The sequence below is a fragment of the Oncorhynchus masou genome, unplaced genomic scaffold (assembly GCF_036934945.1).
Source record: "Oncorhynchus masou masou isolate Uvic2021 unplaced genomic scaffold, UVic_Omas_1.1 unplaced_scaffold_446, whole genome shotgun sequence".
Classification (NCBI taxonomy): domain Eukaryota; kingdom Metazoa; phylum Chordata; class Actinopteri; order Salmoniformes; family Salmonidae; genus Oncorhynchus; species Oncorhynchus masou.
This window is the reverse complement of record NW_027010853.1, coordinates 155,022-182,804: the sequence shown is the minus strand read 5'-3', so window position 1 is coordinate 182,804 and position 27,783 is coordinate 155,022. Positions and strand designations below refer to the sequence as shown.

General features: G+C 47.4%; 1 protein-coding gene across 1 annotated transcript in view; it reads right to left on the bottom strand.

Moving 5' to 3' along the window:
- The window catches only part of LOC135535123 (forkhead box protein K1-like), a 69,306-nt gene extending 41,803 nt beyond the window's left edge, over window positions 1-27,503 (bottom strand). The window contains exons 1-4 of the mRNA XM_064961845.1: window positions 27,054-27,503; window positions 23,890-24,102; window positions 14,277-14,454; window positions 14,049-14,195 (exon numbers count right to left, since the gene is read on the bottom strand). Of these exons, the coding sequence (XP_064817917.1) occupies window positions 14,049-14,195; window positions 14,277-14,454; window positions 23,890-24,102; window positions 27,054-27,484 (969 nt within the window). The 5' untranslated portion in view covers window positions 27,485-27,503. The remainder of the gene's footprint in view (window positions 1-14,048; window positions 14,196-14,276; window positions 14,455-23,889; window positions 24,103-27,053) is intronic.
- Window positions 27,504-27,783: the final 280 nt, after the last annotated feature.

The following is a 27,783-nucleotide window of genomic DNA, read 5'->3' as shown; positions in this document are numbered from 1 at the left end:
GGTAGGTGATGTGTCTAGTTACCTGGTAGTAGGTGATGTGTCTAGTTACCTGGGGGTAGGTGATGTGTCTAGTTACCTGGGGGTAGGTGATGTGTCTAGTTACCTGGGGGTAGGTGATGTGTCTAGTTACCTGGGGGTAGGTGATGTGTCTAGTTACCTGGTAGTAGGTGATGTGTCTAGTTACCTGGTAGTAGGTGATGTGTCTAGTTACCTGGTAGTAGGTGATGTGTCTAGTTACCTGGTAGTAGGTGATGTGTCTAGTTACCTGGTAGTAGGTGATGTGTCTAGTTACCTGGGGGTAGGTGATGTGTCTAGTTACCTGGTGGTAGGTGATGTGTCTAGTTACCTGGTAGTAGGTGATGTGTCTAGTTACCTGGTGGTAGGTGATGTGTCTAGTTACCTGGTGGTAGGTGATGTGTCTAGTTACCTGGGGGTAGGTGATGTGTCTAGTTACCTGGTAGTAGTGGTAGGTGATGTGTCTAGTTACCTGGTAGTAGGTGATGTGTCTAGTTACCTGGTGGTAGGTGATGCGTCTAGTTACCTGGTAGTAGTGGTAGGTGATGTGTCTAGTTACCTGGTGGTAGGTGATGTGTCTAGTTACCTGGGGGTAGGTGATGTGTCTAGTTACCTGGTGGTAGGTGATGCGTCTAGTTACCTGGTGGTAGTGGTAGGTGATGTGTCTAGTTACCTGGTGGTAGGTGATGTGTCTAGTTACCTGGTGGTGGGTGATGTGTCTAGTTACCTGGTGGTGGGTGATGTGTCTAGTTACCTGGTGGTAGGTGATGTGTCTAGTTACCTGGTGGTAGGTGATGTGTCTAGTTACCTGGTGGTAGGTGATGTGTCTAGTTACCTGGTGGTAGGTGATGTGTCTAGTTACCTGGGGGTAGGTGATGTGTCTAGTTACATAGTAGTAGGGGTAGGTGATGTGTCTAGTTACCTGGTAGTAGGTGATGTGTCTAGTTACCTGGTAGTAGGTGATGTGTCTAGTTACCTGGGGGTAGGTGATGTGTCTAGTTACCTGGGGGTAGGTGATGTGTCTAGTTACCTGGGGGTAGGTGATGTGTCTAGTTACCTGGGGGTAGGTGATGTGTCTAGTTACCTGGGGGTAGGTGATGTGTCTAGTTACCTGGGGTAGGTGATGTGTCTAGTTACCTGGGGGTAGGTGATGTGTCTAGTTACCTGGGGGTAGGTGATGTGTCTAGTTACCTGGTGGTAGGTGATGTGTCTAGTTACCTGGTGGTAGGTGATGTGTCTAGTTACCTGGGGGTAGGTGATGTGTCTAGTTACCTGGTAGTAGGTGATGTGTCTAGTTACCTGGTGGTAGGTGATGTGTCTAGTTACCTGGTAGTAGGTGATGTGTCTAGTTACCTGGGGGTAGGTGATGTGTCTAGTTACCTGGGGGTAGGTGATGTGTCTAGTTACCTGGTAGTAGTGGTAGGTGATGTGTCTAGTTACCTGGGGGTAGGTGATGTGTCTAGTTACCTGGTAGTAGTGGTAGGTGATGTGTCTAGTTACCTGGGGGTAGGTGATGTGTCTAGTTACCTGGGGGTAGGTGATGTGTCTAGTTACCTGGGGGTAGGTGATGTGTCTAGTTACCTGGGGGTAGGTGATGTGTCTAGTTACCTGGGGGGTAGGTGATGTGTCTAGTTACCTGGGGGTAGGTGATGTGTCTAGTTACCTGGGGGTAGGTGATGTGTCTAGTTACCTGGTGGTAGGTGATGTGTCTAGTTACCTGGTGGTAGGTGATGTGTCTAGTTACCTGGGGGTAGGTGATGTGTCTAGTTACCTGGTAGTAGGTGATGTGTCTAGTTACCTGGTGGTAGGTGATGTGTCTAGTTACCTGGTAGTAGGTGATGTGTCTAGTTACCTGGGGGTAGGTGATGTGTCTAGTTACCTGGTAGTAGTGGTAGGTGATGTGTCTAGTTACCTGGTAGTAGGTGATGTGTCTAGTTACCTGGTAGTAGTGGTAGGTGATGTGTCTAGTTACCTGGTGGTAGGTGATGTGTCTAGTTACCTGGGGGTAGGTGATGTGTCTAGTTACCTGGGGGTAGGTGATGTGTCTAGTTACCTGGGGGTAGGTGATGTGTCTAGTTACCTGGTAGTAGGTGATGTGTCTAGTTACCTGGGGGTAGGTGATGTGTCTAGTTACCTGGGGGTAGGTGATGTGTCTAGTTACCTGGGGGTAGGTGATGTGTCTAGTTACCTGGGGGTAGGTGATGTGTCTAGTTACCTGGTGGTAGGTGATGTGTCTAGTTACCTGGTGGTAGGTGATGTGTCTAGTTACCTGGTGGTAGGTGATGTGTCTAGTTACCTGGTAGTAGGTGATGTGTCTAGTTACCTGGTGGTAGGTGATGTGTCTAGTTACCTGGTAGTAGGTGATGTGTCTAGTTACCTGGGGGTAGGTGATGTGTCTAGTTACCTGGGGGTAGGTGATGTGTCTAGTTACCTGGTAGTAGGGTAGGTGATGTGTCTAGTTACCTGGGGGTAGGTGATGTGTCTAGTTACCTGGTAGTAGGTGATGTGTCTAGTTACCTGGGGGTAGGTGATGTGTCTAGTTACCTGGGGGTAGGTGATGTGTCTAGTTACCTGGGGGTAGGTGATGTGTCTAGTTACCTGGGGGTAGGTGATGTGTCTAGTTACCTGGTAGTAGTGGTAGGTGATGTGTCTAGTTACCTGGTGGTAGGTGATGTGTCTAGTTACCTGGTAGTAGGTGATGTGTCTAGTTACCTGGTGGTAGGTGATGTGTCTAGTTACCTGGGGGTAGGTGATGTGTCTAGTTACCTGGTGGTAGGTGATGTGTCTAGTTACCTGGTGGTAGGTGATGTGTCTAGTTACCTGGGGGTAGGTGATGTGTCTAGTTACCTGGTAGTAGGGGTAGGTGATGTGTCTAGTTACCTGGTAGTAGGTGATGTGTCTAGTTACCTGGGGTAGGTGATGTGTCTAGTTACCTGGTGGTAGGTGATGTGTCTAGTTACCTGGTAGTAGGTGATGTGTCTAGTTACCTGGGGGTAGGTGATGCGTCTAGTTACCTGGGGGTAGGTGATGTGTCTAGTTACCTGGTGGTAGGTGATGTGTCTAGTTACCTGGGGGTAGGTGATGTGTCTAGTTACCTGGGGGTAGGTGATGTGTCTAGTTACCTGGTGGTAGGTGATGTGTCTAGTTACCTGGTGGTAGGTGATGTGTCTAGTTACCTGGTGGTAGGTGATGTGTCTAGTTACCTGGTGGTAGGTGATGTGTCTAGTTACCTGGTGGTAGGTGATGTGTCTAGTTACCTGGTGGTAGGTGATGTGTCTAGTTACCTGGTGGTAGGTGATGTGTCTAGTTACCTGGTGGTAGGTGATGTGTCTAGTTACCTGGTGGTAGGTGATGTGTCTAGTTACCTGGTGGTAGGTGATGTGTCTAGTTACCTGGTGGTAGGTGATGTGTCTAGTTACCTGGTGGTAGGTGATGTGTCTAGTTACCTGGTGGTAGGTGATGTGTCTAGTTACCTGGTAGTAGGTGATGTGTCTAGTTACCTAGTAGTAGGGGTAGGTGATGTGTCTAGTTACCTGGTAGTAGGTGATGTGTCTAGTTACCTAGTAGTAGGGGTAGGTGATGTGTCTAGTTACCTGGTAGTAGGTGATGTGTCTAGTTACCTGGTAGTAGGTGATGTGTCTAGTTACCTGGGGGTAGGTGATGTGTCTAGTTACCTGGTAGTAGGTGATGTGTCTAGTTACCTGGTAGTAGGTGATGTGTCTAGTTACCTGGGGGTGGTGATGTGTCTAGTTACCTGGTGGTAGGTGATGTGTCTAGTTACCTGGTAGTAGGTGATGTGTCTAGTTACCTGGTGGTAGGTGATGTGTCTAGTTACCTGGTGGTAGGTGATGTGTCTAGTTACCTGGTGGTAGGTGATGTGTCTAGTTACCTGGTAGGGGTAGGTGATGTGTCTAGTTACCTGGTAGTAGGTGATGTGTCTAGTTACCTGGTAGTAGTAGGTGATGTGTCTAGTTACCTGGGGGTAGGTGATGTGTCTAGTTACCTGGGGGTAGGTGATGTGTCTAGTTACCTGGTAGTAGGTGATGCGTCTAGTTACCTGGTGGTAGGTGATGTGTCTAGTTACCTGGTAGTAGTGGTAAGTGATGTGTCTAGTTACCTGGTAGTAGGTGATGTGTCTAGTTACCTAGTAGTAGGGGTAGGTGATGTGTCTAGTTACCTGGTAGTAGGTGATGTGTCTAGTTACCTGGGGGTAGGTGATGTGTCTAGTTACCTAGTAGTAGGGGTAGGTGATGTGTCTAGTTACCTGGTAGTAGGTGATGTGTCTAGTTACCTAGTAGTAGGGGTAGGTGATGTGTCTAGTTACCTGGTAGTAGGTGATGTGTCTAGTTACCTGGTGAGGTGATGTGTCTAGTTACCTGGTGGTAGGTGATGTGTCTAGTTACCTGGTAGTAGGTGATGTGTCTAGTTACCTGGTGGTAGGTGATGTGTCTAGTTACCTGGTAGGTGATGTGTCTAGTTACCTGGTAGGTGATGTGTCTAGTTACCTGGTAGTAGGTGATGTGTCTAGTTACCTGGTGGTAGGTGATGTGTCTAGTTACCTGGGGGTAGGTGATGTGTCTAGTTACCTGGTAGTAGTGGTAGGTGATGTGTCTAGTTACCTGGTAGTAGTGGTAGGTGATGTGTCTAGTTACCTGGTGGTAGGTGATGTGTCTAGTTACCTGGTAGTAGGTGATGTGTCTAGTTACCTGGTAGGTGATGTGTCTAGTTAGGTAGTAGGTGATGTGTCTAGTTACCTGGTAGAGGTAGGTGATGTGTCTAGTTACCTGGTAGTGATGTGGTTACCTGGTGATGTGTCTAGTTACCTGGTGGTAGGTGATGTGTCTAGTTACCTGGTAGTAGTGGTAGGTGATGTGTCTAGTTACCTGGTAGTAGGTGATGTGTCTAGTTACCTGGGGGTAGGTGATGGTGTTACCTGGTGGTGGGTGATGTGTCTAGTTACCTGGTGGTAGGTGATGTGTCTAGTTACCTGGTAGTAGGTGATGCGTCTAGTTACCTGGTGGTAGGTGATGTGTCTAGTTACCTGGGGGTAGGTGATGCGTCTAGTTACCTGGTAGTAGGTGATGTGTCTAGTTACCTGGTAGTAGGTGATGTGTCTAGTTACCTGGGGGTAGGTGATGTCTCTAGTTACCTGGGGGTAGGTGATGTGTCTAGTTACCTGGTAGGGTGATGTGTCTAGTTACCTGGTGAGGTGATGTGTCTAGTTACCTGGTAGTAGGGGTAGGTGATGTGTCTAGTTACCTGGTAGTAGGTGATGTGTCTAGTTACCTGGGGGTAGGTGATGTGTCTAGTTACCTGGGGGTAGGTGATGTGTCTAGTTACCTGGGGGTAGGTGATGTGTCTAGTTACCTGGGGGTAGGTGATGTGTCTAGTTACCTGGTAGTAGGTGATGTGTCTAGTTACCTGGTAGTAGGTGATGTGTCTAGTTACCTGGTAGTAGGTGATGTGTCTAGTTACCTGGTAGTAGGTGATGTGTCTAGTTACCTGGTAGTAGGTGATGTGTCTAGTTACCTGGGGGTAGGTGATGTGTCTAGTTACCTGGTGGTAGGTGATGTGTCTAGTTACCTGGTAGTAGGTGATGTGTCTAGTTACCTGGTGGTAGGTGATGTGTCTAGTTACCTGGTGGTAGGTGATGTGTCTAGTTACCTGGTGGTAGGTGATGTGTCTAGTTACCTGGTAGTAGTGGTAGGTGATGTGTCTAGTTACCTGGTAGTAGGTGATGTGTCTAGTTACCTGGTGGTAGGTGATGTGTCTAGTTACCTGGTGGTAGGTGATGTGTCTAGTTACCTGGTAGTAGGTGATGTGTCTAGTTACCTGGGGGTGGTGATGTGTCTAGTTACCTGGTGGTAGGTGATGTGTCTAGTTACCTGGTGGTAGTAGGTGATGTGTCTAGTTACCTGGTGGTAGGTGATGTGTCTAGTTACCTGGTGGTAGGTGATGTGTCTAGTTACCTGGTGGTGGGTGATGTGTCTAGTTACCTGGTGGTAGGTGATGTGTCTAGTTACCTGGTGGTAGGTGATGTGTCTAGTTACCTGGTGGTAGGTGATGTGTCTAGTTACCTGGTGGTAGGTGATGTGTCTAGTTACCTGGGGGTGGTGATGTGTCTAGTTACCTGGGGGTAGGTGATGTGTCTAGTTACCTGGTAGTAGGTGATGTGTCTAGTTACCTGGTAGTAGGTGATGTGTCTAGTTACCTGGGGGTAGGTGATGTGTCTAGTTACCTGGGGGTAGGTGATGTGTCTAGTTACCTGGGGGTAGGTGATGTGTCTAGTTACCTGGGGGTAGGTGATGTGTCTAGTTACCTGGGGGTAGGTGATGTGTCTAGTTACCTGGGGGTAGGTGATGTGTCTAGTTACCTGGGGGTAGGTGATGTGTCTAGTTACCTGGGGGTAGGTGATGTGTCTAGTTACCTGGTGGTAGGTGATGTGTCTAGTTACCTGGTGGTAGGTGATGTGTCTAGTTACCTGGGGGTAGGTGATGTGTCTAGTTACCTGGTAGTAGGTGATGTGTCTAGTTACCTGGTGGTAGGTGATGTGTCTAGTTACCTGGTAGTAGGTGATGTGTCTAGTTACCTGGGGGTAGGTGATGTGTCTAGTTACCTGGGGGTAGGTGATGTGTCTAGTTACCTGGTAGTAGTGGTAGGTGATGTGTCTAGTTACCTGGGGGTAGGTGATGTGTCTAGTTACCTGGTAGTAGTGGTAGGTGATGTGTCTAGTTACCTGGGGGTAGGTGATGTGTCTAGTTACCTGGGGGTAGGTGATGTGTCTAGTTACCTGGTAGTAGTGGTAGGTGATGTGTCTAGTTACCTGGGGGTAGGTGATGTGTCTAGTTACCTGGTAGTAGTAGGTGATGTGTCTAGTTACCTGGGGGTAGGTGATGTGTCTAGTTACCTGGGGTAGGTGATGTGTCTAGTTACCTGGGGGTAGGTGATGTGTCTAGTTACCTGGGGGTAGGTGATGTGTCTAGTTACCTGGGGGTAGGTGATGTGTCTAGTTACCTGGTGGGTAGGTGATGTGTCTAGTTACCTGGGGGTAGGTGATGTGTCTAGTTACCTGGGGGTAGGTGATGTGTCTAGTTACCTGGTGGTAGGTGATGTGTCTAGTTACCTGGTGGTAGGTGATGTGTCTAGTTACCTGGTGGTAGGTGATGTGTCTAGTTACCTGGTAGTAGGTGATGTGTCTAGTTACCTGGTGGTAGGTGATGTGTCTAGTTACCTGGTAGTAGGTGATGTGTCTAGTTACCTGGGGGTAGGTGATGTGTCTAGTTACCTGGGGGTAGGTGATGTGTCTAGTTACCTGGTAGTAGGTGATGTGTCTAGTTACCTGGGGGTAGGTGATGTGTCTAGTTACCTGGTAGTAGGTGGTGATGTGTCTAGTTACCTGGGGGTAGGTGATGTGTCTAGTTACCTGGGGGTAGGTGATGTGTCTAGTTACCTGGGGTAGGTGATGTGTCTAGTTACCTGGGGGTAGGTGATGTGTCTAGTTACCTGGTAGTAGTAGGTGATGTGTCTAGTTACCTGGTGGTAGGTGATGTGTCTAGTTACCTGGTAGTAGGTGATGTGTCTAGTTACCTGGTGGTAGGTGATGTGTCTAGTTACCTGGTGATGTGTCTAGTTACCTGGTGGTAGGTGATGTGTCTAGTTACCTGGTGGTAGGTGATGTGTCTAGTTACCTGGGGGTAGGTGATGTGTCTAGTTACCTGGTAGTAGGGGTAGGTGATGTGTCTAGTTACCTGGTAGTAGGTGATGTGTCTAGTTACCTGGGGTAGGTGATGTGTCTAGTTACCTGGTGGTAGGTGATGTGTCTAGTTACCTGGTAGTAGGTGATGTGTCTAGTTACCTGGGGGTAGGTGATGCGTCTAGTTACCTGGTGGTAGGTGATGTGTCTAGTAACCTGGTGGTAGGTGATGTGTCTAGTAACCTGGTGGTAGGTGATGTGTCTAGTTACCTGGTGGTAGGTGATGTGTCTAGTTACCTGGTAGTAGGTGATGTGCCTAGTTACCTGGTAGTAGGGGTAGGTGATGTGTCTAGTTACCTGGGGGTAGGTGATGTGTCTAGTTACCTGGTGGTAGGTGATGTGTCTAGTTACCTGGTGGTAGGTGATGTGTCTAGTTACCTGGTGGTAGGTGATGTGTCTAGTTACCTGGTGGTAGGTGATGTGTCTAGTTACCTGGTGATGTGTCTAGTTACCTGGTGATGTGTCTAGTTACCTGGTGGTAGGTGATGTGTCTAGTTACCTGGTGGTAGGTGATGTGTCTAGTTACCTGGTGGTAGGTGATGTGTCTAGTTACCTGGTGGTAGGTGATGTGTCTAGTTACCTGGTGGTAGGTGATGTGTCTAGTTACCTGGTGGTAGGTGATGTGTCTAGTTACCTGGTGGTAGGTGATGTGTCTAGTTACCTGGTGGTAGGTGATGTGTCTAGTTACCTGGTGGTAGGTGATGTGTCTAGTTACCTGGTGGTAGGTGATGTGTCTAGTTACCTGGTGGTAGGTGATGTGTCTAGTTACCTGGTGGTAGGTGATGTGTCTAGTTACCTGGTGGTAGGTGATGTGTCTAGTTACCTGGTGGTAGGTGATGTGTCTAGTAACCTGGTGGTAGGTGATGTGTCTAGTTACCTGGTGGTAGGTGATGTGTCTAGTTACCTGGTGGTAGGTGATGTGTCTAGTTACCTGGTAGTAGGTGATGTGCCTAGTTACCTGGTAGTAGGGGTAGGTGATGTGTCTAGTTACCTGGGGGTAGGTGATGTGTCTAGTTACCTGGTGGTAGGTGATGTGTCTAGTTACCTGGTGGTAGGTGATGTGTCTAGTTACCTGGTGGTAGGTGATGTGTCTAGTTACCTGGTGGTAGGTGATGTGTCTAGTTACCTGGTGATGTGTCTAGTTACCTGGTGGTAGGTGATGTGTCTAGTTACCTGGTGGTAGGTGATGTGTCTAGTTACCTGGTGGTAGGTGATGTGTCTAGTTACCTGGTGGTAGGTGATGTGTCTAGTTACCTGGTGGTAGGTGATGTGTCTAGTTACCTGGTGGTAGGTGATGTGTCTAGTTACCTGGTGGTAGGTGATGTGTCTAGTTACCTGGTGGTAGGTGATGTGTCTAGTTACCTGGTGGTAGGTGATGTGTCTAGTTACCTGGTGGTAGGTGATGTGTCTAGTTACCTGGTGGTAGGTGATGTGTCTAGTTACCTGGTGGTAGGTGATGTGTCTAGTTACCTGGTGGTAGGTGATGTGTCTAGTTACCTGGTAGTAGGTGATGTGTCTAGTTACCTGGTAGTAGGTGATGTGTCTAGTTACCTGGTAGTAGGTGATGTGTCTAGTTACCTGGTAGTAGGTGATGTGTCTAGTTACCTAGTAGTAGGGGTAGGTGATGTGTCTAGTTACCTGGTAGTAGGTGATGTGTCTAGTTACCTGGTAGTAGGTGATGTGTCTAGTTACCTGGGGGTAGGTGATGTGTCTAGTTACCTGGTAGTAGGTGATGTGTCTAGTTACCTGGTAGTAGGTGATGTGTCTAGTTACCTGGGGGTAGGTGATGTGTCTAGTTACCTGGTAGTAGGTGATGTGTCTAGTTACCTGGTAGTAGGTGATGTGTCTAGTTACCTGGTAGTAGGTGATGTGTCTAGTTACCTGGTGGTAGGTGATGTGTCTAGTTACCTGGGGGTAGGTGATGTGTCTAGTTACCTGGTAGTAGTGGTAGGTGATGTGTCTAGTTACCTGGTAGTAGTGGTAGGTGATGTGTCTAGTTACCTGGTGGTAGGTGATGTGTCTAGTTACCTGGTAGTAGGTGATGTGTCTAGTTACCTGGTAGTAGTGGTAGGTGATGTGTCTAGTTACCTAGTAGTAGAGGTAGGTGATGTGTCTAGTTACCTGGTAGTAGTGGTAGGTGATGTGTCTAGTTACCTGGTGGTAGGTGATGTGTCTAGTTACCTGGTAGTAGTGGTAGGTGATGTGTCTAGTTACCTGGTAGTAGGTGATGTGTCTAGTTACCTGGGGGTAGGTGATGTGTCTAGTTACCTGGTGGTGGGTGATGTGTCTAGTTACCTGGTGGTAGGTGATGTGTCTAGTTACCTGGTAGTAGGTGATGCGTCTAGTTACCTGGTGGTAGGTGATGTGTCTAGTTACCTGGGGGTAGGTGATGCGTCTAGTTACCTGGTAGTAGGTGATGTGTCTAGTTACCTGGTAGTAGGTGATGTGTCTAGTTACCTGGGGGTAGGTGATGTCTCTAGTTACCTGGGGGTAGGTGATGTGTCTAGTTACCTGGTAGTAGGTGATGTGTCTAGTTACCTGGTAGTAGGTGATGTGTCTAGTTACCTGGTAGTAGGGGTAGGTGATGTGTCTAGTTACCTGGTAGTAGGTGATGTGTCTAGTTACCTGGGGGTAGGTGATGTGTCTAGTTACCTGGGGGTAGGTGATGTGTCTAGTTACCTGGGGGTAGGTGATGTGTCTAGTTACCTGGGGGTAGGTGATGTGTCTAGTTACCTGGTAGTAGGTGATGTGTCTAGTTACCTGGTAGTAGGTGATGTGTCTAGTTACCTGGTAGTAGGTGATGTGTCTAGTTACCTGGTAGTAGGTGATGTGTCTAGTTACCTGGTAGTAGGTGATGTGTCTAGTTACCTGGGGGTAGGTGATGTGTCTAGTTACCTGGTGGTAGGTGATGTGTCTAGTTACCTGGTAGTAGGTGATGTGTCTAGTTACCTGGTGGTAGGTGATGTGTCTAGTTACCTGGTGGTAGGTGATGTGTCTAGTTACCTGGGGGTAGGTGATGTGTCTAGTTACCTGGTAGTAGTGGTAGGTGATGTGTCTAGTTACCTGGTAGTAGGTGATGTGTCTAGTTACCTGGTGGTAGGTGATGCGTCTAGTTACCTGGTAGTAGTGGTAGGTGATGTGTCTAGTTACCTGGTGGTAGGTGATGTGTCTAGTTACCTGGGGGTAGGTGATGTGTCTAGTTACCTGGTGGTAGGTGATGCGTCTAGTTACCTGGTGGTAGTGGTAGGTGATGTGTCTAGTTACCTGGTGGTAGGTGATGTGTCTAGTTACCTGGTGGTGGGTGATGTGTCTAGTTACCTGGTGGTGGGTGATGTGTCTAGTTACCTGGTGGTAGGTGATGTGTCTAGTTACCTGGTGGTAGGTGATGTGTCTAGTTACCTGGTGGTAGGTGATGTGTCTAGTTACCTGGTGGTAGGTGATGTGTCTAGTTACCTGGGGGTAGGTGATGTGTCTAGTTACATAGTAGTAGGGGTAGGTGATGTGTCTAGTTACCTGGTAGTAGGTGATGTGTCTAGTTACCTGGTGGTAGGTGATGTGTCTAGTTACCTGGGGGTAGGTGATGTGTCTAGTTACCTGGGGGTAGGTGATGTGTCTAGTTACCTGGGGGTAGGTGATGTGTCTAGTTACCTGGGGGTAGGTGATGTGTCTAGTTACCTGGGGTAGGTGATGTGTCTAGTTACCTGGGGGTAGGTGATGTGTCTAGTTACCTGGGGTAGGTGATGTGTCTAGTTACCTGGGGGTAGGTGATGTGTCTAGTTACCTGGTGGTAGGTGATGTGTCTAGTTACCTGGTGGTAGGTGATGTGTCTAGTTACCTGGGGGTAGGTGATGTGTCTAGTTACCTGGTAGTAGGTGATGTGTCTAGTTACCTGGTGGTAGGTGATGTGTCTAGTTACCTGGTAGTAGGTGATGTGTCTAGTTACCTGGGGGTAGGTGATGTGTCTAGTTACCTGGGGGTAGGTGATGTGTCTAGTTACCTGGTAGTAGTGGTAGGTGATGTGTCTAGTTACCTGGGGGTAGGTGATGTGTCTAGTTACCTGGTAGTAGTGGTAGGTGATGTGTCTAGTTACCTGGGGGTAGGTGATGTGTCTAGTTACCTGGGGGTAGGTGATGTGTCTAGTTACCTGGGGGTAGGTGATGTGTCTAGTTACCTGGGGGTAGGTGATGTGTCTAGTTACCTGGGGGTAGGTGATGTGTCTAGTTACCTGGGGGTAGGTGATGTGTCTAGTTACCTGGGGGTAGGTGATGTGTCTAGTTACCTGGGGGTAGGTGATGTGTCTAGTTACCTGGGGGTAGGTGATGTGTCTAGTTACCTGGTGGTAGGTGATGTGTCTAGTTACCTGGTGGTAGGTGATGTGTCTAGTTACCTGGTGGTAGGTGATGTGTCTAGTTACCTGGTAGTAGGTGATGTGTCTAGTTACCTGGTGGTAGGTGATGTGTCTAGTTACCTGGTAGTAGGTGATGTGTCTAGTTACCTGGGGGTAGGTGATGTGTCTAGTTACCTGGGGGTAGGTGATGTGTCTAGTTACCTGGTAGTAGTGGTAGGTGATGTGTCTAGTTACCTGGGGGTAGGTGATGTGTCTAGTTACCTGGTAGTAGTGGTAGGTGATGTGTCTAGTTACCTGGGGGTAGGTGATGTGTCTAGTTACCTGGGGGTAGGTGATGTGTCTAGTTACCTGGGGGTAGGTGATGTGTCTAGTTACCTGGGGGTAGGTGATGTGTCTAGTTACCTGGTAGTAGTGGTAGGTGATGTGTCTAGTTACCTGGTGGTAGGTGATGTGTCTAGTTACCTGGTAGTAGGTGATGTGTCTAGTTACCTGGTGGTAGGTGATGTGTCTAGTTACCTGGTGGTAGGTGATGTGTCTAGTTACCTGGTGGTAGGTGATGTGTCTAGTTACCTGGTGGTAGGTGATGTGTCTAGTTACCTGGTGGTAGGTGATGTGTCTAGTTACCTGGTGGTAGGTGATGTGTCTAGTTACCTGGTGGTAGGTGATGTGTCTAGTTACCTGGTGGTAGGTGATGTGTCTAGTTACCTGGTGGTAGGTGATGTGTCTAGTTACCTGGTGGTAGGTGATGTGTCTAGTAACCTGGTGGTAGGTGATGTGTCTAGTAACCTGGTGGTAGGTGATGTGTCTAGTTACCTGGTGGTAGGTGATGTGTCTAGTTACCTGGTAGTAGGTGATGTGCCTAGTTACCTGGTAGTAGGGGTAGGTGATGTGTCTAGTTACCTGGGGGTAGGTGATGTGTCTAGTTACCTGGTGGTAGGTGATGTGTCTAGTTACCTGGTGGTAGGTGATGTGTCTAGTTACCTGGTGGTAGGTGATGTGTCTAGTTACCTGGTGGTAGGTGATGTGTCTAGTTACCTGGTGGTAGGTGATGTGTCTAGTTACCTGGTGGTAGGTGATGTGTCTAGTTACCTGGTGGTAGGTGATGTGTCTAGTTACCTGGTGGTAGGTGATGTGTCTAGTTACCTGGTGGTAGGTGATGTGTCTAGTTACCTGGTGGTAGGTGATGTGTCTAGTTACCTGGTGGTAGGTGATGTGTCTAGTTACCTGGTGGTAGGTGATGTGTCTAGTTACCTGGTGGTAGGTGATGTGTCTAGTTACCTGGTGGTAGGTGATGTGTCTAGTTACCTGGTGGTAGGTGATGCGTCTAGTTACCTGGTGGTAGGTGATGCGTCTAGTTACCTGGTGGTAGGTGATGCGTCTAGTTACCTGGTGGTAGGTGATGGGTCTAGTTACCTGGTGGTAGGTGATGCGTCTAGTTACCTGGTGGTAGGTGATGTGTCTAGTTACCTGGTGGTAGGTGATGTGTCTAGTTACCTGGTGGTAGGTGATGCGTCTAGTTACCTGGTGGTAGGTGATGCGTCTAGTTACCTGGTGGTAGGTGATGCGTCTAGTTACCTGGTGGTAGGTGATGCGTCTAGTTACCTGGTGGTAGGTGATGCGTCTAGTTACCTGGTGGTAGGTGATGCGTCTAGTTACCTGGTAGTAGGTGATGCGTCTAGTTACCTGGGGGTAGGTGATGCGTCTAGTTACCTGGTAGTAGGTGATGTGTCTAGTTACCTGGGGGTAGGTGATGTGTCTAGTTACCTGGTGGTAGGTGATGTGTCTAGTTACCTGGTAGTAGGTGATGTGTCTAGTTACCTGGTGGTAGGTGATGTGTCTAGTTACCTGGGGGTAGGTGATGCGTCTAGTTACCTGGGGGTAGGTGATGTGTCTAGTTACCTGGTAGTAGGGGTAGGTGATGTGTCTAGTTACCTGCCAGCCCTTGTCAGCAGTGCGATAGTAGGGGTAGTGTTTGGTGATATGTGTGTAGATTCCAGACAGGGTCAGCTGTCTGTCTGGTGCTGAAGAGATGGCCTGGACTATCAACTGGGCGTACGAGTAGGGAGGCTTCGATTCATCCTGGATAAGACAGGAGAGAGGGGTTAATATATACACACACACACACACACACACACAGACACAAAGAATAATGTAGTATACCTTGGGGCTGTCTCCGCCTCCGGACTCTCCGTGTTGCTCGGCAACGCCCCGCTGTTGCTCGGAGACAGCCTTGGCAGCGAACTCCGCAGCCAACTGGAGGTCAGATGTCACGTTGCGTCCGTAGCGATAACCCGATGACCCCGCACCCCTCGGACTGGCCGGGCACGAGTTAGGAACACTGGAGAGGAGGATGAGAGGAGAGAAGGAGAGGAGAATGAGAAGGAGAGAAGGAGAATGGGAAGGATGAGAGAAGGATGAGAGGGGAGAAGGAGAATGAGAAGGATGAGAGAAGGATGAGAGGGGAGAAGGAGAATGAGAAGGATGAGAGAAGGATGAGAGGGGAGAAGGAGAATGAGAGGGGAGAAGGAGAATGAGAGGAGAGAATGAGAGGAGAGAAGGATGAGAGGGGAGAAGGATGAGAGGGGAGAAGGATGAGAGGGGAGAAGGATGAGAGGGGAGAAGGATGAGAGGGGAGAAGGATGAGAGGGGAGAAGGATGAGAGGGGAGAAGGAGAGAAGGATGAGAGGGGAGAGGGAGAGAAGGATAAGAGGGGAGAAGGAGAGAAGGATGAGAGGGGAGAAGGAGAGAAGGATGAGAGGGGAGAAGGATGAGAGGGGAGAAGGAGAGGAGAGAAGGATGAGAGGGGAGAAGGAGAGAAGGATAAGAGGGGAGAAGGAGAGAAGGATGAGAGGGGAGAAGGAGAGAAGGATGAGAGGGGAGAAGGATGAGAGGGGAGAAGGAGAGGAGAGAAGGATGAGAGGGGAGAAGGATGAGAGGGGAGAAGGATGAGAGGGGAGAAGGAGAGAAGGATGAGAAGGATGAGAGGGGAGAAGGAGAGAAGGATGAGAAGGATGAGAGGGGAGAAGGATGAGAAGGATGAGAGGGGAGAAGGATGAGAGGGGAGAAGGATGAGGGGAGAAGGAGAGGAGAGAAGGATGAGAGGGGAGAAGGATGAGAAGGATGAGAGGAGAGAAGGAGAGAAGGATGAGAGGGGAGAAGGAGAGAAGGATGAGAGGGGAGAAGGAGAGAAGGATGAGAGGGGAGGAGGAGAGGGGAGAAGGATGAGGGGAGAAGGAGAGAAGGATGAGAGGGAAGAAGGAGAGAAGGATGAGAAGGATGAGAGGGGAGAAGGATGAGAGGGGAGAAGGATGAGAGGGGAGAAGGATGAGAGGGGAGAAGGATGAGAGGGGAGAAGGAGAGAAGGATGAGAGGGGAGAAGGAGAGAAGGATGAGAGGGGAGAAGGATGAGGGGAGAAGGAGAGAAGGATGAGAGGGAAGAAGGAGAGAAGGATGAGAAGGATGAGAGGGGAGAAGGATGAGAGGGGAGAAGGATGAGGGGAGAAGGAGAGGAGAGAAGGATGAGAGGGGAGAAGGATGAGAGGGGAGAAGGATGAGAGGGGAGAAGGATGAGAGGGGAGAAGGATGAGAGGGGAGAAGGATGAGAGGGGAGAAGGATGAGAGGAGAGAAGGATGAGAGGAGAGAAGGATGAGAGGGGAGAAGGAGAGAAGGATGAGAGGGGAGAAGGAGAGAAGGATGAGAGGGGAGAAGGAGAGAAGGATGAGAAGGATGAGAGGGGAGAAGGATGAGAGGGGAGAAGGATGAGAGGGGAGAAGGATGAGAGGGGAGAAGGATGAGGGGAGAAGGAGAGGAGAGAAGGATGAGAGGGGAGAAGGATGAGAGGGGAGAAGGATGAGAGGGGAGAAGGAGAGAAGGATGAGAGGGGAGAAGGAGAGAAGGATGAGAAGGATGAGAGGGGAGAAGGATGAGAGGGGAGAAGGATGAGAGGGGAGAAGGATGAGAGGGGAGAAGGATGAGAGGGGAGAAGGAGAAAAGGATGAGAGGAGAGAAGGATGAGAGAAGGATGAGAGGGGAGAAGGAGGAGAGGGGAGAAGGAGGAGAGGGGAGAAGGAGGAGAGGGGAGAAGGAGGAGAGAAGGAGGAGAGGGGAGAAGGAGGAGAGGGGAGAAGGAGATAGATACCATCTCCTGCTGTCTGATCCCATGTATTAGATACCATCTCCTGCTGCTGTCTGATCCCATGTATTAGATACCATCTCCTGCTGTCTGATCCCATGTATTAGATACCATCTCCTGCTGTCTGATCCCATGTATTAGATACCATCTCCTGCTGTCTGATCCCATGTATTAGATACCATCTCCTGCTGTCTGATCCCATGTATTAGATACCATCTCCTGCTGTCTGATCCCATGTATTAGATACCATCTCCTGCTGTCTGATCCCATGTATTAGATACCATCTCCTGCTGTCTGATCCCATGTATTAGATACCATCTCCTGCTGTCTGATCCCATGTATTAGATACCATCTCCTGCTGTCTGATCCCATGTATTAGATACCATCTCCTGCTGCTGTCTGATCCCATGTATTATATACCATCTCCTGCTGTCTGATCCCATGTATTAGATACCATCTCCGGCTGTCTGATCCCATGTATTAGATACCATCTCCTGCTGTCTGATCCCATGTATTAGATACCATCTCCTGCTGTCTGATCCCATGTATTAGATACCATCTCCTGCTGTCTGATCCCATGTATTAGATACCATCTCCTGCTGTCTGATCCCATGTATTAGATACCATCCCCTGCTGTCTGATCCCATGTATTAGATACCATCTCCTGCTGCTGTCTGATCCCATGTATTAGATACCATCTCCTGCTGTCTGATCCCATGTATTAGATACCATCTCCTGCTGCTGTCTGATCCCATGTATTAGATACCATCTCCTGCTGCTGTCTGACCCCATGTATTAGATACCATCTCCTGCTGTCTGATCCCATGTATTAGATACCATCTCCTGCTGTCTGATCCCATGTATTAGATACCATCTCCTGCTGTCTGATCCCATGTATTAGATACCATCTCCTGCTGTCTGATCCCATGTATTAGATACCATCTCCTGCTGTCTGATCCCATGTATTAGATACCATCTCCTGCTGTCTGATCCCATGTATTAGATACCATCTCCTGCTGTCTGATCCCATGTATTAGATACCATCTCCTGCTGTCTGATCCCATGTATTAGATACCATCTCCTGCTGTCTGATCCCATGTATTAGATACCATCTCCTGCTGTCTGATCCCATGTATTAGATACCATCTCCTGCTGTCTGATCCCATGTATTAGATACCATCTCCTGCTGTCTGATCCCATGTATTAGATACCATCTCCTGCTGTCTGATCCCATGTATTAGATACCATCTCCTGCTGCTGTCTGATCCCATGTATTAGATACCATCTCCTGCTGTCTGATCCCATGTATTAGATACCATCTCCTGCTGTCTGATCCCATGTATTAGATACCATCTCCTGCTGTCTGATCCCATGTATTAGATACCATCTCCTGCTGCTGTCTGATCCCATGTATTAGATACCATCTCCTGCTGCTGTCTGATCCCATGTATTAGATACCATCTCCTGCTGCTGTCTGATTCCATGTATTAGATACCATCTCCTGCTGTCTGATCCCATGTATTAGATACCATCTCCTGCTGTCTGATCCCATGTATTAGATACCATCTCCTGCTGTCTGATCCCATGTATTAGATACCATCTCCTGCTGTCTGATCCCATGTATTAGATACCATCTCCTGCTGTCTGATCCCATGTATTAGATACCATCTCCTGCTGTCTGATCCCATGTATTAGATACCATCTCCTGCTGTCTGATCCCATGTATTAGATACCATCTCCTGCTGTCTGATCCCATGTATTAGATACCATCTCCTGCTGTCTGATCCCATGTATTAGATACCATCTCCCCCTGCTGTCTGATCCCATGTATTAGATACCATCTCCTGCTGCTGTCTGATCCCATGTATTAGATACCATCTCCTGCTGTCTGATCCCATGTATTAGATACCATCTCCTGCTGTCTGATCCCATGTATTAGATACCATCTCCTGCTGTCTGATCCCATGTATTAGATACCATCTCCTGCTGTCTGATCCCATGTATTAGATACCATCTACTGCTGTCTGATCCCATGTATTAGATACCATCTCCTGCTGCTGTCTGATCCCATGTATTAGATACCATCTCCTGCTGTCTGATCCCATGTATTAGATACCATCTCCTGCTGTCTGATCCCATGTATTAGATACCATCTCCTGCTGTCTGAGCCCATGTATTAGATACCATCTCCTGCTGTCTGATCCCATGTATTAGATACCATCTCCTGCTGTCTGATCCCATGTATTAGATACCATCTCCTGCTGTCTGATCCCATGTATTAGATACCATCTCCTGCTGTCTGATCCCATGTATTAGATACCATCTCCTGCTGTCTGATCCCATGTATTAGATACCATCTCCTGCTGTCTGATCCCATGTATTAGATACCATCTCCTGCTGTCTGATCCCATGTATTAGATACCATCTCCTGCTGTCTGATCCCATGTATTAGATACCATCTACTGCTGTCTGATCCCATGTATTAGATACCATCTCCTGCTGCTGTCTGATCCCATGTATTAGATACCATCTCCTGCTGTCTGATCCCATGTATTAGATACCATCTCCTGCTGTCTGATCCCATGTATTAGATACCATCTCCTGCTGTCTGATCCCATGTATTAGATACCATCTCCTGCTGTCTGATCCCATGTATTAGATACCATCTCCTGCTGTCTGATCCCATGTATTAGATACCATCTCCTGCTGTCTGATCCCATGTATTAGATACCATCTCCTGCTGTCTGATCCCATGTATTAGATACCATCTCCTGCTGCTGTCTGATCCCATGTATTAGATACCATCTCCTGCTGTCTGATCCCATGTATTAGATACCATCTCCTGCTGTCTGATCCCATGTATTAGATACCATCTCCTGCTCTCTGATCCCATGTATTAGATACCATCTCCTGCTGCTGTCTGATCCCATGTATTAGATACCATCTCCTGCTGTCTGATCCCATGTATTAGATACCATCTCCTGCTATTGGAACCTGCTCTGCTCTGATTGGCTGCTGTATAAAACACATGTGGTCCGTCAACCCTCCATCTATAGAGCTACTGGGCGTGCAGGTTCTTGGTCCAACCCTGCTCAAACACACCAGTCAGCTTATCAAGGTTCCTGTTGAGCAGCTGATATTTTACAACGTGTTAGAGCAGGGCTGGAGTAAAAGCCTGCACCCCCAGCAGCTGGAATCTCCTGGAGGATGGTTGACCACCCTGCAACATTACATTTATAACCAAATACTGTGAGCGGCCCAGCCAGAGCCCGGACTTGAACCCGATCAAACATCTCTGAAGAGACCTGAAAATAACTGTGCAGCGACGCTCCCCATCCAACCTGACAGAGCTTGAGAGGATCTGCAGAGAAGAATGGGAGAAATTTCCCCAAATACAGATGTGCCAAGCTTGTAGCGTCAAACCCAATTAGACTCGAGGCTGTAATCATTGCCAAAGGTGCTTCAACAAAGTACTGAGTAAAGGGTCTGAAAACTTACATAAAATGTGATATATAATTTTGCAACCATTTCTAAAAACCTGTTTTTCCTTTGTCATTATGGGGTATTGTGATGTCATTATGGGGTATTGTGATGTCATTATGGGGTATTGTGTGTAGATTAATGAGGGGGGGGGGCGATATAATCCAATTTAGAATAAGGCTTTAACGTTAACAAAAAGTGTAAGAAGTCAAGAGGTTTGAATACTTTCTGAAGGCACTGTATATCACTACTTTACAGTGGGAAGATCCCAAGACCACACACACACACATGCCCCTCCTCTGGGCAGCAAAGTAAACACTGGTTTCCAGGGGAGAGTGTGTGTGTGTTTGTTTTGGCTCAGATACTGTAGTGCGTCTGCAGGTGGTTCAAACAAAAGAAGAGGAAGGAGAGATGAGGAAGAAGAGTGAAAGACATATGAAAGGAGAAAAAGAAAATACAGCAAAAGTTAAGATTTAAAAAAACGTTCAAACTCAAATTAAACTGTACAACTATAGAACTATAATCAAACAACGGTAGAACTATAATCAAACAGCCGTAGAACTAACCGGAGCTATAATCAAACAGCCGTAGAACTAACCGGAGCTATAATCAAACAGCCGTAGAACTCACCTGAGCTATAATCAAACAGCCGTAGAACTCACCGGAGCTATAATCAAACAGCCGTAGAACTCACCGGAGCTATAATCAAACAGCCGTAGAACTCACCGGAGCTATAATCAAACAGCCGTAGAACTCACCGGAGCTATAATCAAACAACCGTAGAACTCACCGGAGCTATAATCAAACAACCGTAGAACTCACCGGAGCTATAATCAAACAGCCGTAGAACTCACCGGAGCTATAATCAAACAGCCGTAGAACTCACCGGAGCTATAATCAAACAGCCGTAGAACTCACCGGAGCTATAATCAAACAGCCGTAGAACTCACCGGAGCTATAATCAAACAGCCGTAGAACTCACCGGAGCTATAATCAAACAACCGTAGAACTCACCGGAGCTATAATCAAACAGCCGTAGAACTCACCGGAGCTATAATCAAACAGCCGTAGAACTCACCGGAGCTATAATCAAACAACCGTAGAACTCACCGGAGCTATAATCAAACAGCCGTAGAACTCACCGGAGCTATAATCAAACAGCCGTAGAACTCACCGGAGCTATAATCAAACAGCCGTAGAACTCACCGGAGCTATAATCAAACAGCCTTAGAACTAACCGGAGCTATAATCAAACAGCCGTAGAACTCACCGGAGCTATAATCAAACAGCCGTAGAACTAACCGGAGCTATAATCAAACAGCCGTAGAACTCACCGGAGCTATAATCAAACAGCCGTAGAACTAACCGGAGCTATAATCAAACAGCCGTAGAACTCACCGGAGCTATAATCAAACAACCGTAGAACTCACCGGAGCTATAATCAAACAGCCGTAGAACTCACCGGAGCTATAATCAAACAGCCGTAGAACTCACCGGAGCTATAATCAAACAGCCGTAGAACTCACCGGAGCTATAATCAAACAGCCGTAGAACTCACCGGAGCTATAATCAAACAGCCGTAGAACTCACCGGAGCTATAATCAAACAGCCGTAGAACTCACCGGAGCTATAATCAAACAGCCGTAGAACTCGCCGGAGCTATAATCAAACAGCCGTAGAACTCACCGGAGCTATAATCAAACAGCCGTAGAACTCGCCGGAGCTATAATCAAACAGCCGTAGAACTCACCGGAGCTATAATCAAACAGCCGTAGAACTCACCGGAGCTATAATCAAACAGCCGTAGAACTCACCGGAGCTATAATCAAACAGCAGTAGAACTCACCGGAGCTATAATCAAACAGCCGTAGAACTCACCGGAGCTATAATCAAACAGCCGTAGAACTCACCGGAGCTATAATCAAACAGCCGTAGAACTCACCGGAGCTATAATCAAACAGCAGTAGAACTCACCGGAGCTATAATCAAACAGCCGTAGAACTCACCGGAGCTATAATCAAACAACCGTAGAACTCACCGGAGCAGTACCGCTCTACAACTAAAGCAGTGGTTGCTGATCTTTTAACTGTTCCACCATTTGTTTTTTGCTCTGCCCGGAGTAACCCTGAAGTACCCCCTCATGCACATTTTACCAGTAGGCCGATGGTTTCATGAGTCTTCAAGTACCTCCTGTGGAGGGGCCAAGAACTCCTGGATGGGAAACACGGAACTAGACAACAGTTAAAACTCAAATTAAACAACTCTAGAACTATGCAAATAGGCGTACAACTCTAGAACTATGCAAATAGGCGTACAACTCTAGAACTATGCAAATAGGCGTACAACTCTAGAACTATGCAAATAGGCGTACAACTCTAGAACTATGCAAATAGGCGTACAACTCTAGAACTATGCAAATAGGTGTACAACTCTAGAACTATGCAAATAGGTGTACAACTCTAGAACTATGCAAATAGATGTACAACTCTAGAACTATGCAAATAGATGTACAACTCTAGAACTATGCAAATAGGCGTACAACTCTAGAACTATGCAAATAGGCGTACAACTCTAGAACTATGCAAATAGGCGTACAACTATGGAACCTCCAAACGACACAACTGTAGAACTAGAGAAATAGATAGTTGTAATTAACAGGGTAGTAACCCCTGTCATTAACCTCTCACAGCCTTTTCTTCACTCATGTATTTTTTAATAAATCAGTCTTTTTTTCAGCACCTTACTTTTGCTACAAACGACAACACTCCACCCCCGTCTCTCGCTACACATCCCTCCTCTTCTCCGTCTCCCCCCCCCCCCAACAGTGTCAGCACGAGAACTGCCAAGAAGAGGGGGAGGTTTGGGGAGAATATAAACACACACAGTATAAACTTGTCCAACTAGATCAGTGGCTCGTATTACCATGTGAAGGTCCAATGTTTTTGTTTTGGGAGTGTGTGTGTGTGTGTGTGTGTGTGTGTGTGTGTGTGTACGTATATGTGTTAGTGTGTTAATTGTTGTGTGTGTGTGTGTGTGGGGGGGGGGGGTGGTGGTGGTGTTACAGTAGCTAAAGTAGCAAGCCTGAAAAAGGCCACAGTGTGATAGGAGCGAGGGAAAGGGTGTGTGTGTGTATGGGGGAGTGTGTGTGTGTGTATGGGGGAGTGTGTGTGTGTGTGTGTGAGTGAGGGGGGGAGAGAGTGTGTGTGTATGGGGGAGAGTGTGTGTGTGTGTGAGGGGGGGGGGTGTGTGTGTGTGTATGGGGGGAAGAGTGTGTATGGGGGGTGTATATGGGGAAGAGTGTGTATGGAGGAGTGTGTGTATGGGGGAGTGTGTGTGTGAGTGGGGCCTAAGGGGGAGCTCTGAAAAGGAAACCAGTGAGTGGAGAGAAAAAAACACAAGCCGAGGCAAAAAAAAAAAAAAAAACCTGGGGTTGGACCAATCAGGAGCCTGCTAGCGGCTGCCGTGCCATATATGGCTTGTGTACACATACTATGACACCGGATGGCCCACGTGGTGCAGGACAACACACACACCACCAGGGGGAGACAGACACACAGGGAATATGCTAGAATACTTCCTCTTTCCAGGGTTTTTAATTCTGACTCAAAGTATTGGGCGAGTGTTTTCAGGCACCCATGTCCAAACAGTAAAGAAGATAATAATAATAATAATAATAATAAAAGTATATATTTTTTCAGAATGGATAAATGTTTTTATTGTAAAATTAAAACAACTAAAACCCAGATATAAAGTACATAGAAAAGCTAGAGCTATATATTGAACTAAAAGATAGAGCTATATATTGAACTAAAAGATAGAGCTATATATTGAACTAAAAGATAGAGCTATATATTGAACTAAAAGATAGAGCTATATATTGAACTAAAAGATAGAGCTATATATTGAACTAAAAGATAGCGCTATATATTGAAATAAGACAATGTTGTTTGAGAACTAACAATCACCAAAATAAAAACTAGACAAATCAGGGACAATCTGAAATTCCCCGAATTATGGTGTCATGTCCACTAAAGCCAATTCAGAGATTCTGAACGTGTGTGTGTGTGTGTGTGTGTGTGTGTGTGTGTGTATCTGTGTGTGTGTGTGTCTGTATCTGTATCTGTGTGTGTGAGCAGGCATGTGTTGGTGTGTCTCCTCACCTGAGGGTCCCTGTCGGAGAGGGCAGCGGGCTGACCAGGTGTCGCAGGTCCTCGTGGTGCATTGTGGGAATGCTGATCTTGAGGGGGGAGATGTGTGGGAGGAGGGTGAGGCGGGGCGGGGGAGACCGCTGCTCCTCCTCTCTCGACTCCTCCCCAGACAACAGAGAGGAGAACTGGATTTTGATCACTGTACTGGGGAACCTGAACACACATCTAGGAGGAGAGGGAAGAGGAGGAGGGAAGAGGAGGAGGGATGAGGGAAGAGGAGAGGAGGAGGGAAGAGGAGAGGAGGAGGGAAGAGGAGAGGAGGGAAGAGGAGGAGAGGAGGAGGGAAGAGGAGAGGAGGAGAGGGAAGAGGAGATCGGGAGGAAGACAGATGGAGGTGTTTACTTCAGTACATATTAGAGTTACTAGACATCTCTTCAGTAGAACACTTCCTACTTCCTGGTAGTGCAGGCATTCGTTCCAACCCAGCAATAAGTTTAAAACCTCTACAGAACCGGTGGGTCCTCCGCGGGACGGTTGATTTAACGGAGGCTAATGTGATTAGCATGAGGGTTGAGCTAACGTAGGCTAATGTGATTAGCATGAGGTTGAGCTAACGGAGGCTAATGTGATTAGCATGAGGGTTGAGCTAACGTAGGCTAATGTAATTAGCATGAGGGTTGAGCTAACGTAGGCTAATGTGATTAGCATGAGGGTTGAGCTAACGTAGGCTAATGTGATTAGCATGAGGGTTGAGCTAACGGAGGCTAATGTGATTAGCATGAGGGTTGTAAGTAACAAGAACATTTCCCAGGACATCGACACATCTGATATGGGCAGAAAGCTTAACTTCTTGTTAATCTAACTGCACTGTCTAATTTACAGTAGCTATTACAGTGAATGAATACCATGCTATTGTTTGAGGAGGAGTAGCACAGTTATGAACTTGAAAATGTATTAATAAACCAATTAGCCACATTTGGGCAGTCTTGATACAACATCTTGAACAGAAATGCAATGGTTCATTGGATCGGGCTAAAACTTTGCACATACCCTAGCTGCCATCTAGTGGCCAACATCTAAATTGCGCCTAAAGTCCTAAGTTAGATAAGGAAATGTATTATCATTTACCAGATCTAATGTGTTACATTAATTTAACATTTCCACAAACTTCAGTGTCTCCTTTCAAATAGTATCAATAATAATCATATCCCTGCTTCAGGTCCTGGAGCTACAGGCAGTTCGTTTTTTTGTTTTTTATTTAAGGGGCGGAACCTTTTAACACACCTGGTTACACCTGTGTGTACAGGCCTCCAGACTAACATTTTCCCCTGGTGGTACTGGTGCCACTAAGTGTTTCAGTTGGTGGCAGCAGGTTAGCATATAGACACACACACACACACAGTTCCGTTGACAGCTGTACCTGCCTCACACTTCATTTTTGAAAGCACACACATACCTGGGTAAGAACAGGAGCTGTCCCTTGTTCTCCTTTCAGAATGTGTGACCGGAAAGGAGGAGATACATAATCTAATGAGATGAGATCCCATTGGATGATTTGAGATGACATCATAGAATTAAGAATCCTATTCCTCTTTACAAAAAACAGAGCATTGTCATCTGTGTGATCAGCTGACGGCTTGGCGCTGCTGCACGGTGATCTTAGGCTTGTGCGCGGCTGCTCAGTCACGGAAACCCATTTCATGAAGCTCTCGATCAATAGTTATTGTGCTGACGTTGCTTCCAGAGGCAGTTTGGAGTCTGTAGTGAGTGTTGCAACGGAGGACAGACAACAACAACAAAAAATGCTTCAGCGGCCCCTTCCTGTGAGCTTGGGCTCCCGGGTGGCGCAGCGGTCTAAGGCACTGCATCTCAGCTCTAGAGGTGCCACTACAGACCCTGGTTCGATTCCAGGCTGTATCACAACAAGCTGTGATTTGGAGTCCCATAGGACGGTGCACAATCGACCCAGAGTTGTCCAGGTTAGGGTTTGGCAGTCATTGTAAATAAGAATTTGTTTTTAATTGACTTGCCTAGTTAAAGATTAAATAAATAACATTTAAAATAACATTTAAAAATGGCATGTCCTACCACTTCGAGGCTGAGCCATTGTTGCTCCTAGACGTTTCCACTTCACAATAACAGCACTTATAGTTGACTGGGGGGCAGCTCTCGAAAGGCATTTTACAACCTGACTTGTTGGAAAGGTTGCCTACCACGTTGAAAGTCACTGAACTCTTCACTAAGGCCATTCTACTGTTAATGTTTGTCTATGGAGATTGCATGGCCGTGTGTTCGATTATATACAGCTGTCAGCAACAGGTGCGGCTGAAATAAACGAATCCACTAATTTGAAGGAGTGTCCACATACTTTTGGCCATGTATTATTAATTTATATATTAAAGCCCTTCAAATTAGTGGATTAGTGTGTGATATACATCTCTCGATAGAGATATATATATATATATATATATATATATATGTCTATCTCTATCGTATATATATATATGTCTATCGAGAGATGTATATCACACACTAATCCACTAACTATTTATTTATTTATTTTTTTTAATTTTTTTGGGGGGGTGATGTGTTTATTTATTTGTTTAGTGCCCTGTTGGGAGCCAGAAACACACGTATATTGCTGCACCTGCAGATCTGTGTTACGCGACCAATAAACTTTGATTTGATAGTAAATAGCCGTCATGCTGACTTGTGTGAGTGACTGTTTACATTCTGTGTTTACGGGACGCAATGTCGCCACCACCGTCCGTCAAAACCACAGTGAGTAGCTCGTTAACACAAATTAACCTTAAAATGTTTCCGTTTAGCTACACTGCGCAGTCTCCTAAAGACCAGAAGACTGCAATGGACTCACTTCAGCTAAACAGCTCAAGTTAGCTTGTGTCTTCCCAATGTAGTTTTAAACCAAGTTAGGAGACTGTGGCTATATATATTTTACAATGTCGGTTTTCAATGCGAATGGCAAATGCATAGAGTAGACCGCTTTGACTAGTTGTCTTAACTTTCTAACTTACAGCAAAAAATGTGAATTGTGGCAGGTGTTTGTTTATTAACAAGTCCAAAAAAAAAAGAAGTTTGCTTTAACATAACTAGCATGCTAATGTTGCTAACTTTACAGTAGGCAGCTAAAAATGTGACTTGTGGCAGGTACTTACTCCCGGGGCAGCTGCAGGGGAGGCGCGCCTCTCCTCTGAAACACGCCGTCCACGAAGACGCCGTTCTTCCCGAGGCAGCGCAGCGAAAACCCGCACGGCTCCTCGAAGGTGATCTGGAGGTGCCGCCGAGAGATGAAGCTCGAGTGACCCATGTTTATATCCACGGAGCCGTGCGACGAGTTACGGCCTACGGTCACTGTCCGCTGCCTCATGACGAAATCAAAGTCCCGGCCTTCGAGCCTGGCCAGGGCCCGAGGAGGAGACGCGAGGCGAGGAGGCATCGCGCAGCCCCGGCTCAGCACCGAAGAGCCCGAGAAGGTGAAATTGGGAGGGTATGCGGGTGAGGTCACCCCGACTCGAACAGGGCTGCACGGGGCAGATTGCAAGGCCAGTAGGGCTCGAGCTCCGGTGTCGTCCCGAAAGTCTGCCATCTTCTTTTTGGGGGGTGGGGTGGGGGGGGGGGGTGAATACAAACACACTCTCAGACACACAGGTCCCAGTAACGCGAAGGGTTATTGGACGGGCCGCTCACGAGCTCCGTCGCTGTGGGAGAGAGACAGAAACAACATGGATTCTGGCCGCGGCGAAAACCCGGGGTGAATGAGGGAGTGTGAATCCGGAAATGGCGTTAGTTTCGAAAAAGTTGTCTCGACCCTCGGTCCAATAACACCGATAAGAGAAACTGTAAACATCACACGGGTGCTGCTCAATATATACACCCCCATCCTAT